This window comes from Eriocheir sinensis, chromosome 19 (assembly GCF_024679095.1).
Source record: "Eriocheir sinensis breed Jianghai 21 chromosome 19, ASM2467909v1, whole genome shotgun sequence".
NCBI lineage: Eukaryota > Metazoa > Arthropoda > Malacostraca > Decapoda > Varunidae > Eriocheir > Eriocheir sinensis.
In genome coordinates, this window is record NC_066527.1 from 6,643,769 (window position 1) to 6,661,040 (window position 17,272).

The window sequence follows — 17,272 nt, forward strand, 5'->3', positions numbered from 1 at the left end:
CCCCCTTCCTCCCCACTCCCCAATACTCACCCACCCCTTCCCTGCCTGGCTTTCCACTCCCCCTTCCTCCCCACTCCCCTATACTCACCCACCCTTCCCTGCCTGGCTTTCCACACCCTTCCTCCCCACTCCCCAATACTCACCCACCCCTTCCCTGCCTGGCTTTCCACACCCCCTTCCTCCCCACGCCCCAATACACACCCCCTTCCTGCCTGGCTTTCCACACCTCCCCTCCCCATACTCACCCACCACTTCCCTGCCTGGCTTTCCACACACCCTTCCTCCCCACTCCCCAATACTCACCCACCCCATCCCTGCCTGGCTTTCCACTCACCCTTCCTCCCCACTCCCCATACTCCCCACCTTCCCTGCCTGGCTTTCCACACAACCTTCCTCCCCACTCCCCAATACTCCCCCACCCCTTCCATGCCTGGCTTTCCACACACCTTCCTCCCACTCCCCAATACTCACCCACCCCTTCCTGCCTGGCTTTCCACACCCTTCCTCCCACTCCCCAATACTCACCCACCCCTTCCCTGCCTGGCTTTCCACACCCCCTTCCTCCCCACTCCCCAATACTCACCCACCCCTTCCCTGCCTGGCTTTACACACCCACTTCCTCCTCCCCAATACTCACCCACCCCTTCCCTGCCTGGCTTTCCACACCCACTTCCTCCCCACTCCCCAATACTCACCCACCCCTTCCCTGCCTGGCTTTCCACACACCTCCCCACTCCCCAATACTCCCCCACCCCTTCCCTGCCTGGCTTTCCACTCCCCCTTCCTCCCCACTCCCCAATACTCACCCACCCCTTCCCTGCCTGGCTTTCCACACAACCTTCCTCCCCACTACCCAATACTCCCCCACCCCTTCACGGCCTGGCTTTCCACACACTTCCTCCCCACTCCCAATACTCACCCCTTCCTGCCTGGCTTTCCACACAACCTTCCTCCCCACTCCCCAATACTCACCCACCCCTTCCCTGCCTGGCTTTCCACACACCCTTCCTCCCCACTCCCCAATACTCACCCACCCCTTCCCTGCCTGGCTTTCCACACACCCTTCCTCCCCACTCCCCAATACTCACCCACCCCTTCCCTGCCTGGCTTTCCACACACCCTTCCTCCCCACTCCCCAATACTCACCCACCCCTTCCCTGCCTGGCTTTCCACACACACTCCCCAATGCTCACCCACACCTTCCCAGCCTGGCTTTCCACACACCCTTCCTCCCCAATACTCACCCACCCCTTCCCTGCCTGGCTTTCCACACCCACTTCCTCCCCACTCCCCAATACTCCCCCACCCCTTCCCTGCCTGGCTTTCCACACACCCTTCCTCCCCACTCCCCAATACTCACCCACCCCTTCCCTGCCTGGCTTTCCACACCCACTTCCTCCCCACTCCCCAATACTCACCCACCCTTCCTGCCTGGCTTTCCACCCCTTCCTCCCCACTCCCCAAAACTCACCCACCCCTTCCCTGCCTGACTTTCCACTCCCCCTTCCTCCCCACTCCCCAATACTCACCCACCCCTTCCCAGCCGGGCTTTCCACACCCCCGTCCTCCCCACTCCCCAATACTCACCCACCCCTTCCCTGCCTGGCTTTCCACTCCCCCTTCCTCCCCACTCCCCAATACTCACCCACCCCTTCCCTGCCTGACTTTCCACACCCCCTTCCTCCCCACTCCCCTATACTAACACCTCCCCCCTCCCCAGGTTGTACGTCCTTCACCGTCTCCCCAAGCTAAGGTTCCTGGACTCAACCGCCGTCAGGAGGAGCGAGGCGAGGGAGGCGAGGAAGAGGGGCTCGCTGGCGAGGGGTGGGCGCGCCACCTCCGCCCCCCCGCCCTCCCTGCTGGCCAAGACGGTGAGGGGGGTGAGGGATGAGGGGGTGAGCGAGGGAGGGAGGGTTGAAGGGGGTAGTGTGGGGGGTGAGGGGAGGGGTATTGGAGGTGAATGTGGAGTGATTTTGGGGGAAGGGGAAGTAGTAGTAGTAGTAGTAGTAGTAGTATCCTAGTAGTAGTAGTAGTAGTAGCAGTAGTAGTAGTAGTAGTAGTAGTAGTAGTAGTAGTAGTAATAGTAGTAGTAGTAGTAGTAGTAGTAGTAGTAGTAGTAGTAGTAGTAGTAGTGGTAGTAGTAGTAGTAGTAGTGTTATTTCTTATTATTATTGCAAAAGGTGTATTAGGAAGTGTACGTGTGTGTGTGTGTGTGTGTGTGTGTGTGTGTGTGTGGATTTGAGTATTCTACGTGCGTGTATGTTTGTGTGTACTCATTTTTTCATGTACGTATGTGTGTATGTACTGATAATCTCTCATTTACGTGTATGTGTACTTTTAGTCTTTCGTGTACGTGTCTGTGTGTGCGTAATCATGTGCGTGTGTACCTCCAGGGAGATGACGGGTTGATGTCCACGCAGCCCTCCCTCCAGTGCAGCCTCCCCAGCTCCCCCGTCAGCCCCCCCGCCTCCTCTCCCTTCCACGGCCCCCCAGACCCCCCTCTCACCCCCCCAGCCAAGGAGATGAACGGCGCGACGCCCACCACCCACGCCCCCCTCACCGCACGCCACACAGGTACGCACACAGGTGACTTTATCTATTTGTTTACCTGTCTATCTATATATATAACTGTCTGCCTGTCTATCTATTTACCTTTCTATTTCTCCATTTGTCTCTCTGTATGTCTATCTTTATGACTCTATCTATCCATCCATCTCCCTACTTATCTATCTGTGTATCGATCCTTCTTCCTATCTGTCTGTTTATGTTTATGTTATTCTCTCTCCTGTGTATTATCTTTGTTATTCTTCTGTATCTTATCGTCTGTCATCTTTGTTATCCTCTCTCCTGTGTATTATCTTTGTTATCTTTGTTATTCTTCTTTATCTTATCGTCTGTCATCTTTCTTATCCTCTCTCCCGTGTATTATCTTTCTTATCTTTGTTATTCTTCTTTATCTTATCGTCTGTCATCTTTCTTATCCTCTTTCCCCTGTATTATCTTTGTTATCTTTGTTATATTTCTTTATCTTATCGTCTGTCATCTTTATTATCCTCTCTCCTGTGTATTATCTTTGTTATCTTTGTTATATTTCTTTATCTTATCGTCTGTCATCTTTATTATCCTCTCTCCTGTGTATTATCTTTGTTATCTTTGTTATATTTCTTTATCTTATCGTCTGTCATCTTTATTATCCTCTCTCCTGTGTATTATCTTTGTTATCTTTGTTATTCTTCTTTATCTTATCGTCTGTCATCTTTCTTATCCTCTTTCCCCTGTATTATCTTTGTTATCTTTGTTATATTTCTTTATCTTATCGTCTGTCATCTTTATTATCCTCTCTCCTGTGTATTATCTTTGTTAACTTTGTTATATTTCTTTATCTTATCGACTGTCATCTTTATTATCCTCTCTCCTGTGTATTATCTTTGTTATCTTTGTTATTCTTCTTTATCTTATCGTCATCATCTTTCTTATCCTCTCTCCCGTGTATTATCTTTGTTATCTTTGTTATCACTTTGTCTATCTCTATCTATCCGACATCCATCTATCTATTTATCTATCTATCTATCTGTCCGCTTATCTATTCACCCTTCTATCTATCTACTTACCTGTATATGTCCGTCTATCCATGTATCTACCTGTCTATCTATTTATCTGTCTGTCTGTCACCTGCGTATTCACTACTGCTCTCCTCTTCATTTCCTCAATCAAAGTTTGTTTTCCATTCTCATTTTTTTTTCTTTTTTTTTTCATTTTCATTTTTTCATTTTTTTCTAGTTTCATTTTCATTTTTTTCATTTTTTCAATTTTTTCATCCGTTTTTTTTTTTTTTCGTTTTTTTTCATTTTGTTTTCCATTCTCATTTTTTTCAGTTTTTTCATTTTTTTTCATTTTTTTTCATTTTCCATTCTCATATTTTGTTTTCCTTTCCCACATTTTCTCTTCCCTGTTTTCCCTTTCCCTCCTTCCTTACCACCTGTGTCTTTCCTCTCTTTCTCATATCCTTATTTCTCCTACCTGTCTATCTATTTACCTGTCTGTCTGTCACCTGCGTATCGACCAATGTTCTCTTCTTCATTTCCTCAATTCAAGTTTGTTTCCCAATCTCATATTTTCTCTTCCCTGCTTTCCCTTTCCCTCCTTCCTTACCACCTGTCTTTCCTTTCTTTCTCATATCCTTATTTCATCTACCTGTCTGTCTGTCACCTGCGTATCCACTCCTGCTCTCCTCTTCATTTCCTCAATTCAAGTTTGTTTCCCTTCTCATATTTTCTCTTCCCTGCTTTCCCTTTCCCTCCTTCCTTACCAGATGTGTCTTTCCTCTCTTTCTCATACCCTTATTTCTTCTACCTGTTTATCTATTTACCTGTCTGTCTGTCACCTGCGTATCCACTAATGTTCTCTTCTTCATTTTTCCTCAATTCAAGTTTGTTTCCCTTCTCACATTTTCTCTTCCCTGCTTTCCCTTTCCCTCCTTCCTTACCACCTGTGTCTTTTCTCTGCTTTTCATATCCTCATCTCTCTGAGCCACTTTGTCATAATTCGTCACCTTCGCAAACAAACCGCCAAAGTCATTATCTTCTACTTCTCAGGAAATCAGAAAAGAACTGTCATTATCTCAATAAATATATAGCGATAGATCAGTAAGTAGGTGAATAAGTAGACAGAGAAATGTAGATAGGTAGATGAGAAGGAAGGCAGGTAGAGAGGTAGATAGGGAGGAAGAAAGATTGATGACTAAGGAAGGATAGTTAAGCGAGTGGAGATGGATGGAGAAATAAGGCTGTAGGTATGTGTTTTAATGAGGAATGAAGAAATAATGAACATAATAATAAGAAATAAAGATGTAGTAAGCGCTGAGAAGACTGGACGTATGGCGATCATGATAATATAAGATTTAGGCAGAAAAGAAAAGGCCAATTCTAGATGACCAAGGAAGGATAGTTAAGCGAGTGGAGACGGATGGAGAAATAAGGCTTAGCTATGCGTTTTAATGAAGAATGGAGAAACAGTGAATGTAATAATAGGAAATAAAGATGTAGTAAGCGCTGAGAAGACTGGACGTATGGCGAACATGATAATATAAGATTTAGGCAGAAATGAAAAGGCCGATTCTAGAACACTCAAACTCTGAATAACGAAGCCAGCTATACAAAAATGGGCGTCACACGTTGAAAAATTGATGTAGACAAAAACCTGGAAATTGATGAAAAGTGACGCGGGCGATTCTTTTATGAGGGTGACGCATATACTGTTATCAATGGTCACTTCTCTCCTCCCGAAATTGACCTCTCTTTTGGCACCCTTATAAACTCTTTTTTTTTTATAGGGGCAGAGTTTAGCAGGCTTTTATTTTCCTCTCTCATCACTCCTCTTTTTTTTTTCCCCTTGAGTTGCTTCCTTTCCTGTCAAAAAGAAAAAGGAATATCTCTCCACCTTCCCATTTTTTTTCAGTAATTCTTATATATATTTACTTCTTCTTATCATGTTCGCGATTCGTCCAATCTTCTCAACGCTTACAACATCTTCATTTCTTAATATTACGTTCTTCATTTCTCCCTGCTTCATTAAAACGCATAGCTACAGTCTTATTCTTCCATCCATCTCCATTCGCTTAACTATCCTTCCTTAAGCAACCCGTCCAGTCATCTACCTTTCTTCCTACCTTTTTATCTATCTACCTGCCGTCCTTCTCACCTATCTATCTACATTTCTCTGTCTACTTATTCACCTCCTTACTGATCTATCGCTATATGTATTCATCTATCAAGCTCTGTTCGCTCAACTGTACCTAATCTACCTGTCCTAACCTATCTACCTACCTATCTACATCTCTTCGTCTACTTACCCACCTCCCTATTTATCTATCGCTATATATATTCGTCTATCAATATCTATTCGCTCAACTGTACCTAATCTACCTGTCCTAACCTACCTACTTACCTATTATGTACCTTTCTAGCTCTACCTTGCTACCTACTTACCCTTCTACTGCTTGCCCACCTGATACTCACCTACCTATTTATCTACCTACCTATATACCCGTTTTCCTCAATGCCAACCCACCCGTCTGCTTATACACCCATGAAGAAAAAGACACGAAGACCAGAAAACCAAATGAAAATGTCAAAAAACAACAACGAAATACCAAAAGACTAAAGGAAAGAAAAACTCGAACCTACCTACCTATTTACCCACCTACTATCTACCTGCCCAATTATCTACCTGCATACTTACCTGTCTTCATCCCCCATAGGTTCCCAGGCCATGATGACCCGCCAGCAGTCCGTCACCCTCTCCGATGCAACCCTGAGACACACAAACTGCTGATCACGTCCCTTTTGTAAGACGATGGTGAAGGAAAGTGACCTCGAATTTAAGGGGTGACAGTAGATAAAGGAAAGGCCGAGGGACGAAAACGATGAAGGCAACAACGAAAAGAAACGAATGAGCGGAAGGGGAAGAGGAAAGGAAAGGAAAGGAACAGAAAATAAACAAAAAAATACGAATGACCGGAAGAGGAAAGGAAAGGAAAGGAACAGAAAAAAATAAGAATGACCGGAAGAGGAAAGGAAAGGAACAGAAAATAAACAAAAAAATACGAATGAGCGGAAGAGGAAAGGAAAGGAAAGGAACAGGAAATAAAAAAAAACGAATGACCGGAAGAGGAAAGGGAGGAGCAAGAGGAAAAGGAGAGGAAAGGAACAAAAAAAATGAATGACCGGAAGAGGAAAGGGAAGAAGAAGAGGAAAGGGAAGAGGAAGAGGAAAGGGAAGAGGAAGAGGAAAAGATGAGGAAAGGAACAAAAAAAATGAATGACCGGAGGAGAAAAGGCAGGAAAACAAACAAACAAACAAATTAACGAAAGACGAATAAATGAAAGGAATAAAAAAATAATCGGCAGAAAATAAAAACGAGGATGGAAGGAAAAAAAAAGAAAACACGAAGAACAGAAAAAAAACAATGAAATGGAAAAAAAAAGGAAGACAGGAAGAAAAATTAAAGTCCAAAAAAAAAAGAGCTAAATATTATGTTGTTATATCAGTGTCGGAGGCTTGTGTATTTGTTTGTTTGTTTGTTTGTTTTCGTTTTATTGGTATTTCCTTTCTATTTTTGCTTTTTTGTTTCTTTTTTTATTTTTTTGTTATTGTTTGTTTGTTTGTTTTCATTGTTTTCCTTTTTTAGTTATTTTTGTTTTTCATTCCTTGTTTATTTTGTTCTTCGTTTTTTTCTTCATTGTTTTCCTTTTTTGGGTATTTCCTTTTTTGTTATTTATGTTTTTCAATTCTAATATTTTTTCTTCCGTTTGTTTTTTGTTTTATTTAGTTTTGTTTTCTCTTTTTTTTTTTTTTTTCGTCTATTTTCATTGATTTCCTTTTTGGGGGTATTTCCTTTTTTTTGTTCTGTTTGTTTGTTTTTCATTCCTTATATATATTTTGTCTCGTATTTTTTCATTTCTTTTGTTTTGTGTTTTTCTTTCGTTTTTTCCTCGTTCTTTTGTCTTTCTTTTGTTTTGTTTTCATTTTTCATTTCTTATATATATTTTGGGGTTTTTTGCGGGGTTTTTTTTGGGGGGGGGTTGTTTTTGTTTTTGTTTTCATTACCCATATTTTGTTATCTGTCCTCTGTTTTTATTTTTCATTCCTCATATTTTGTGTTTTGTCCTTTGTTTTTTTTTCGTTTTTTTCGTTTCTTTTTTTGTTTTTTGTTTTTTCATTCCTAATATATATTTTGTGTGTTTTTCCTTCCTTTAGTCGTCTCTGCTCTTTTGTTTGTTTGTTTGTTTTGTTTTGTTTTCATTTTCTCTTCCTGTCTAGCTTTTTTTTTATATTTTGTGTTTTTATTTCTTTCCTGTAGTCATCTCTGCTCTTTATTTATTTATTTGTTCGTTTGTTTGTTTGTTTGTTTTGTTTTGTTTGACTTTCATTTTCTCTTCCTGTCTTTCGTTTTTTTTTCATTTATTTGTTTTTTTCTGTTCTTCGTTCTTTTTTTTTCTTTTTTTTTCATTCCTTTCATCCTCTTTTTTTCTGTCAATTATGTTTTTTTTATTATTCCTTTCCTTTATTCGTCTTTCGTGTATTTTGTTTGTGTTTTAATTCCTTTTCTCCTCCGGTCTTTCGATTTCTGTTTTTTGTTTATTTTTTGTTCCTTTCCTCTTCCGGTCATTCGTGTTGTTGTTGTTATTGTTGTTGTTGTTTTTATTCTTTTCGTTTTTTTTCAGACTTTTTGGGGGTCACTTTTCTTATACTCTTAGTCCCTGTCTTAGTATTGCTGTTATCGTCATTGTTATTATTATTATTATTATTATTATTATTATTATTATTATTATTATTATTATTATTATTATTATTATTATCATTATTATTATTATTATTATTATTCAGGAAGTTTTCATCCATATTACTAGTGTGTGCGTGTATAGCTTGTACGTACGTTTGTTAAAGTCTCACACACACACACACACACACACACACACACACACACACACACACACACACACACACACACACACATACAAAGAAAATACATGCTAATACATTATGATTAATATGAGTAACAGGCTTTGTGTATTTCAGCGTTTTTTTTCCTATTCATTTGCATTTCCTCTTCAATACGACTGTTTTGCCATACATATAAACACACACTACCATCAACAAATATATACACAGAAACACAGAGTTAATCTAGTTTCCATTCATTGTATCTCGTTCAGTTATCTTTTCTTCTCTTCTCTTATGCTTTTTTTTCTGTCATTTCTCCTCTCCTTTCCTCTCCTTTCTTCTCCTCCCTTCCTCTGTCCCCTTTTTGCTTTTGTTTTCTTTCCATCATCAGTAATCTTCCATCTTCCTTTCTTCCGTTCCTCTCTATTCTCTTTGTTTTCCTTGGAGTGCCGTCATGTATATTACGTTTACGAACTTCTTCAATATGTTTTCCTTTTGTTTTATGTGCCAGAACGGTGTGTGCTTCTCCATGTATTGTGTGTTTCATTCTGCAGTGTTTCCTTGTGTTAAGAGTGGACAATAAAAGCTGGAAAGATGACCAAAGTGGGTTTTTTATGTATGATTGTGTGTGTGTGTGTGTGTGTGTGTGTGTGTGTGTGTAATATCAAAACGTATAATAAATGGGTCCCGTTAGAAAGGCGATAACGACAGACACCAACCCTTATCATCATCATCATCATCAGTGTGAGTCAAGGCGAGGAGGAGAGAACTGTCATCTGTGGCCCACGTGGTGACTTCTATGTGTTTCTGTGCCTTGTGTTGCGTGTGTTTGTGTTGCCCGAGTGTGTTGCAGCCCCTGGAGCCCCCCGCGTGACCCCCAGTGTGGAAGATGGAGGCAAAACCACCCCCGAGGAGGAAGAAAGGAAGGAAGGAGACCAGTGTGTTGTGAGTGTTCGTGATTTTGTTTGGTGAAGCTTCGTTTGAGGTCCATTTAAGTTTTGGGGAGAATGAAGTAACTTTCTACCATAAATTTTCAACCATTCTACCACGGTTTTTTAGAGAATGGATCTAACCAGCACACAAAAGAACCCAATGGACGTGTGTTGTGAGCGTTCGTCATTTACTATCCATATCAGACCCTGTGACACCGTTTTTCGCAAATATCTTTCAAACGAAGACTCGGATCAGCATGGTGCTTTGGCACAGATTGTTTCACACACTCCGCTAATTTTTGACGCTATTGTGACAGATGCGGTTAATTATGGCGTTTACTCCTGACTGTGATGGCAAAACCTGCGTGAGCCACTTACACATTCGAACAGGTGAGGCGTGACGTATTTGTGACGTGTATCCACCACCTACCTCCACCCCTGGCTTCCCCTACTCCCACCCCTCCCTTTCCCTCCCTCCTACCCTCCTCCTTCTTCCCCACACTCTTTCTCCCCCATACCTCCTCTCTCTCTCTCTCTCTCTCTCTCTCTCTCTCTCTCTCTCTCTCTCTCTCTCTCTCTCTCTCGGTGTTTTGTACATGAGATGTGAAGGTATGCACACATATGACTTGTCTATAATGGCGGATATCTCGAGAGTATATGCTAAGTATGGTTGGGTGTTTTATGCACACGACTGTTTTATCTGTAACTACGAAACATGACTTTGATTCATTACTTACCTATTCAGCTATTCAGACTTATCCTTAATTATTCTCTTGGTTAAACATATGGAAGAGTCGTAGTGCAATGACTCCTTTGCACCCACGCGGACATCGTAGTATGTTGGCCTTGGCTGACAGCGATGAAATACTCCTTCCTCCACAGGACGTGGGTATCAGCCGTCTATCGGCAGCATGCCCGATACTTACCATGTTACTTTCTTCACTTAGCAAATACGGTGTAACGGTGAAACAAGCAATAACATCAATTACGATTGCCTGCATAAACTATCCAACCTTAATCGGCATATAAGTTCTACTTATCTGCCATTAATTCAAGTCATATTTGTGTGTGTGCATGGGTTCATATCTCGTGTACAGCGTAAGTGGAAGAGAGAGAGAGAGAGAGAGAGAGAGAGAGAGAGAGAAGGGAGGTATGGGGAGAAAGAGTGGGAGGAGGAGGAGGGTAGGAGGAGAAAGGAGGGTGGGAGTAGGGAAGCCAGGGGGGGAGGTAGGTGGTGGATACACGTCACAAATACGTCACGCCTCACCTGTTCGAATGTGTAAGTGGCTCACGCAGGTTTTGCCATCACAGTCAAGAGTAAACGCCATAATTAACTGCAAAATCACAACACACAAAAAATTAAAAGTGGTGTGGAACAAATGCACCCAAAGTACCATGCTGATCCGAGTCTTCGTTTGAACGATATTTGCGAAAAACGATGTCATCGGGTCTGATATGGATAGTAGTTGGCAAGGAGCTTCGTTTCAGGTACCTTTTAAGTTTTCGCCCGAAAGAGGTGATTTTACGCTATTTTGAGAGTAAAAATCGAATCAGCACACAACAGAACCCTTTTGATACTCGTATTTTTTAGTGTTCGTTTGTTAGGTTGGAAAAAAGCTTCATCAGTTAGTTTGGTAAGGCAGTGATTGAGATACCTTAAGTTTTGAAGATATTGAATTACATAGAATCACATAGAAAATCAGACCACACAGACCCCATGGTCCAGACTTGGTGGTCTGTCCTTAAACCTAAGTGTTTTTACATTAATCAGAAGGCTCCAAAACGTTGCATTTCTACTCTAGTTGATATTAGTTTACGCAATTTTGAGAGTAGAAATCGAATCAGCACACAAAAGAACCTCTTGGACATGTATAGTGTTGAGGGTAATCCAGAGAGTACGGTAATTATCCAGAATCTATACTGACTTCAGGAGCGCCGAGTAAGCCCTCCACCGAACCCGTTTTCTCAGATGCTTCCGCCTCACTTAAACAATTTCCAAAGGCCGAAAAGGAGATCAACCGGGTTCTAATGAGTGTTTTTGTAGGTCCATGGCACAAAACAATGATCAAACAACCAGGAGGCTCATAAAACTACCTCTGCAAATGCCCAAAACTCCTACGAAAGCCTTATGAAATGTGTACACTTGGGAGCCGAAATGTTTAAGAATATGACCCTCGCTCCCTGTCTTCCACTCCACCTATTATGAACACGCTCCCACGTAAACCCAACAGCTAACTCGTCAGCCTTATGGATATCAACTTAAAGCCAATAAAAGAAAGAGTAACCTAATAACTTGAAGCGAGGGGCCGAGCAGACAACCACAGCAGGGAGCAGGAGTGGGCGTGGCGAACGGCCGGGGAGGAGATTCGGAAGTGGTCGTGATGTGAGGCTACTGATTTTTACTTTTTGCATCAGTCTCAAAAGTGCATGTGTTTCAGGGGTTATAATGTCTTTTGATTTGATCTTTACTTTAAATTAGTGGAATATTATATCCTATTGAAAACTTAGAGAGACTTATAATGAAGTTTAAACCGTCGATCGCTCTTTTGATTTTGCTCCATATTCGGGTTGTATTGTTTGTTTGTTTTCACGTTTGGCCCATGGCGCCGGTAGGCTTTCTTGATTGGGCCCAGTGGTCTGCCCCACCCCGTTATAGCGCAGACAGTGTTTATAGTGGCGCCGTCTTGCTTGGCTCATGCTGACCCCTGGAACTCATCTTTGATCCTCCAAAGAGAGTTTATTTAGAGTTCGGGTTGACAAGTGGTCATCAGGTCAGCATGTGGATAGTCTCTTTTTTTAGGCCACTCAGCGTCGGCGATGACTGAACACTGTCAGCTTAATTGTAGCGGCGGGCGGGACGCGAACCCACGCCCGCAGTAGTCGCTGTTTTGTTGCTTATTGCTCTGCCGCCCAAGAATCCCCAAGATCACGCACTGAATGCCAGTGATCGAGTTGACAGCCTCACAGCAGTTATGTAGGGCAGCGCATGAACGTGAAACATGAGAAAACGTGTAACAAAGCTAATCAGGACAAACAGCATATCACATAGACCCGTGCAAACCGCTTAAATCTGAAGGGAACCAAACGAACGCAAACTTCCTCATCCGCAAAAGAAAAAAAAATGTAGCTGTTTATCGTTCAGTAGTTGTTTACCGCAAATCCTTCGTCTGCAGTCCAGAGAAAATCGAGGTGGGGGAGAGGGGGGAGGCCATTGACGTGAGTTCAACAATTTGGCCAACCATGCAGCGTGGCGTATACTAAATGACAGTTACCTGATGGAATAGACTGTAGTAGTAGTAGTAGTAGTAGTAGTAGTAGTAGTAGTAGTAGTAGTAGTAGAACCATTAACTACAATTATTATTATTATTATTATTATTATTATTATTATTATTATTATTATTATTATTATTATTATTATTATTATTGTTGTTGTTGTTGTTGTTGTTCCTGTGTTCTGTTCGTTTGTTTCTCTCCAGCAGTTGTTTTCCGTGGCGAGAACTGAAAGATCAGCACTATAGGACCTTGCTCTTGCTCTTGCTGTACAGGTGACCAGTTGGAGAGTCAGGCCTTCATATCGGCACAACCTGTAGAAATAAAACAAAACAAGCAGTATCCATTACAAATCTTCCAATTCCCTATTTCTTCCAAACCATATATTTTCCAGAAAACTCTTCACGGCTTCTATAATTCTCTCATTTGCTTCATCACTCAGTCCCAGCAGCAGCAGCATCCATTCCCTCTCTGTTCTTGCAATCCTCCCATTCACATCCCAGCCCATCTCACTCAGTCCCACCCTCATCATCTCCGTCCTTTCTCTCCGGTACCTCCCACACACCAATATCACATCCGCGAGTTTCATCCACACCCCTGTCACACATCTGACACACTTTGCTGCGGGACTCAGACCACCTGTAGTTTCTTGCATTCACATTCATACACTGCGCTCGAGCTTGGAAGAGAAGATCACCATCCAGGCTTCCATCATACCAGCTGACACACTGCGGGGCTTCCTTTTCCCTGTACCACTCCAAAGTAGTCTTTCGCTCCATCGCATGTTTCCACCTCCTAAGACCGTCACCTTTCACTGCACTGTCTATCTCTCTCTTCCACTTTCTCACATCCCATTCTAGACCCTCACTGTTCCTGTCAGTCACCTTCCATTCAAAGAAACGCCTCCCTTCCTCTCTGCTCACCCACCTGACTCGCATACCACTGTCGCCAACCATTCTCATGCAGTTCTTAATCCATTTCTGCTCATGCACATTCCACAAGTAAACCTTCCGTGCCAGTCTCGTGTCATCCATTCGTTTCAGTCTAACTCTATATCTAAGGGTAGCCTTCCTAAATCCTTCCCTAAAGGTACTCCACCCCATATCACCTCTCAAAGCTTACACCGCCGCATACCTTGGTGCATTCAAAACTAACCTACCGATCCTGTTTTTACCTACTTCCAATTTATCCATTTTCAACTCACTCCATGTAATCACCTCCATCCCATACATCACACTCGGCACTGCTACACTCTTCCACACCTCTCTCAGCACATCATACTTACATGCTCTCATTCTTGCCGCACTTCCCAGACGGCCCACCCATTGATTCACTGTCCAACCAAACTGTCGAGTCCGTTTGGGCGTAGGCTCCCGCGGGTCCATTCCTCCCCTCTGCGCTGCCACACAGTTCCAACACCTATCTCTATCTCTCATATGTAAGGTAAAGGTAACATATGATAGGAAAAAATAGGTGTTGGGACTGTGTGGCAGAGCAGAGGGGAGAAATGGACCCGCGGGAGCCTCCGCCCAAACGGACTCGACAATTTCGTTTCACATCTTCTCATTCTTTGTCCTTTCACATCCACTCGGACTCATCCATACACCCAAGTACTTGTATGCATCTGTTTGCCCTAGCTCTGTGTCTCCTAGCCTCCAGGTCCTATTTCTCTCATCTTCTGCCCCATTCACAACCATTATCTGACTTTTCTCACTACTAAATTTCACTCCAAAATCTCTCCCATACTCATTCACCACATCTAATAGTTCCTGCAGTTTATCCGCAGACTCACTCATGACTACCACGTCATCTGCATACAGAACCGCACTTACTCTGTTTTCTCCCACTTTTACTCCTGCATTCTTTCTCCTCATCCTGGCTGCCAACTCCTCAGTATACAGACTGAAGAGAGTTGGAGACAGGATGCAGCCCTGCCTAACTCCTCTTTCACTCCTCACCCACTCTGTCTGTAATGCTCCTAACCTATACCTGGCTCTCGTATCCACATACATACTCCTAATGATTCGCACTATCTTATCACTGAAACCTACTTTCTCCAATACCTTGCACATCACCTCCCTGTTTACTCTATCATACGCTTTCTCAATATCAAGAAACCCAAGATACAACGGACTTCCATTCCTCTTTTTCCTCTCTATCATCTCATTTACCACATGTTCATTGATGATCTTCTTTCCAGAACGAACTGTCCTATCCATTCTTACGCCGATGACTCGTACTCTGCATTACTCAACTTCTTTTAATAGAAGACCCACCCTACAGGAACTAAATGATTCCAGGATGGAGGCGGCAGAACGCTTAGCCTCAGACCTCACTATTATTTCCGACTGGGGCAAGAAGAACTTGGTGTCCTTCAACGCCTCAAAAACACAGTTTCTCCACCTATCCACTCGACACAATCTTCCAAACAACTATCCCCTATTCTTTGACAACACTCAGCTGTCACCTTCTTCAACACTAAACATCCTCGGTCTATCCTTAACTCAAAATCTCAACTGGAAACTTCATATCTCATCTCTTACTAAATCAGCTTCCTCGAGGCTGGGCGTTCTGTACCGTCTCCGCCAGTTCTTCTCCCCCGCACAGTTGCTATCCATTTACAGGGGCCTTGTCCGCCCTCGTATGGAGTATGCATCTCACGTGTGGGGGGGCTCCACTCACACAGGTCTCTTGGACAGAGTGGAGTCTAAGGCTCTTCGTCTCGTCAGCTCTCCTCCTCTTACTGATAGTCTTCTACCTCTTAAATTTCGCCGCCATGTTGCCTCTCTTTCTATCTTCTATCGATATTTTCATGGTGACTGCTCTTCTGAACTTGCTAACTGCATGCCTCCCCCCCTCCCGCGGCCTCGTAACACACGACTTTCTACTCAAGCTCATCCCTTTACTGTCCAAATCCCTTACGCAAGAGTTAACCAGCATCTTCACTCTTTCATCCCTCACGCTGGTAAACTCGGGAACAATCTTCCTTCATCTGTATTTCCTCCTGCCTACGACTTGAACTCTTTCAAGAGGAGGGTATCAGGACACCTCTCCTCCCGAAATTGACCTATCTTTCGGCCACTCCTCTAACTCTTTATAGGAGCAGTGAGTACCGGGCTTTTTTTTAACATTTGTTACCTTTTTTATATGCCCTTGAACTGACTCCTCTGCTGTAAAAAATAAAAAAAATTGTCCTCTGCCCTCCTGTCTGTGCGAAAACCATTATGCTCCTCACCCAACACTCTCTCTCTTTCAATCCACTTACACAGTCTTTCATTCAACACAGCACAGAAAATCTTTCCCACCGTATTCGCCAGGGCTATCGGCCTATAATTCTTCAGCTCTTTCTTACTCTTATGTCCTCCCTTGTGTATCAGTCACTCTGCATTCGTTCCATTCCCGAGGCACTCTCTCATTTTCCCATACACAGTTGAACACCTCAGTCATCCTGTCTATCACCACCTCACCTCCATTCTTATACAATTCATACGGGATCTCATCCAGCCCTGCTGCCTTGCAATTCTTCTGCTTCTTCAAACATACCTCGACTTCCGCTCTGCTAATTCTCTCATTCAGCTCATCCGCATCCTTCCTCTCAAGCGTTACACATCCCTCTCTCACCTCAAAAACTTCACCCAACCCTCCAATCTCTTCCCAGAAACTTTTTATACACTCTTTCATTCTACCTGCGTCCCTGATTTCCTCACCATTTACTTTCAGGCACTCCACATTTTCACTATCAGTCACACTCTCACCCCTCAAGAATTTATACCATTCACGCCCACCTTCTAGGCCTTTTTCTTTCAGAGCCTCAATCGCACTCCTCTCACACCTGACCTTGGCCTCCCTAATCTTCCGTTTAGTGACCCTCTGTTGCCTTACATACTCTGACCATGTATTCTGATATTCATTCTCTGCCTCAATATTTTCATGTCTCACTTTCCTCAGTCTCCTACAAACCTTATTCAGCCTCTTTCGCTCCTTCCTAGCATCCCTGATCTCCCCATTCCACCACGGCTTGTACTTTCTCTTCCTTCCATTTGTACTCAAGTACCCAATCCGTCGAGTAGCGGCTCTCCTTACATTCCCTACAAACTCACTATTGGCTTCATCTACGTCATGCACACTTCCATTCATCCAGTCTAATTCCCTCAGGTCTACCTGGAAATCTTCCCATCTAACATCCCTCAACCTCCATTTCTTTCTTTCCCTCTTCACTTCTCTTTCATTCCTAGCATACAGGTCACATTCCACCACCAACATATTGTGATCAGACACCACATCAATCATTCCGTCCTCATCTATCCACATACGAGACACACACTCCACCTCCAAAGAGGAGTGAGGGGGAGGGCGCAAGGGGAGTGTTATGAGGGCAAAGGGACGCTCCCGCGGCCACGGGCACACGGCCAGCATGTGCGTAATTCACCACGGTCTGACCACGCGCTAGACTCGCGATCGCTAGCCAGTAGCCTTCCCGACTGTTTGGACTGTTTGAAGGAAGATCTCCGGGTACGGCATAACCTCCCAGCCACGACCCAGACCCTGGGCCTGAGGGCGGGACACAGCCAACACAACCCGCCGGGGGGCGGGGCTGCAGCCCTCATAGATTTGGGCAGACAGATT

The 17,272-nt window shown here is 43.6% G+C and overlaps 1 protein-coding gene across 5 annotated transcripts in view; it reads left to right on the forward strand.

Moving 5' to 3' along the window:
• The window catches only part of LOC127000624 (leucine-rich melanocyte differentiation-associated protein-like), a 62,441-nt gene extending 55,497 nt beyond the window's left edge, over positions 1–6,944 (forward strand). For all 5 annotated transcript variants that reach the window (XM_050864559.1, XM_050864560.1, XM_050864558.1 and 2 more), the window contains 3 exons: positions 1,721–1,871; positions 2,394–2,574; positions 6,260–6,944. In XM_050864559.1, coding sequence (XP_050720516.1) covers positions 1,721–1,871; positions 2,394–2,574; positions 6,260–6,333 — 406 coding nt within the window. In that variant the 3' untranslated portion in view covers positions 6,334–6,944. The remainder of the gene's footprint in view (positions 1–1,720; positions 1,872–2,393; positions 2,575–6,259) is intronic.
• The last annotated feature ends 10,328 nt before the right edge of the window (positions 6,945–17,272 follow it).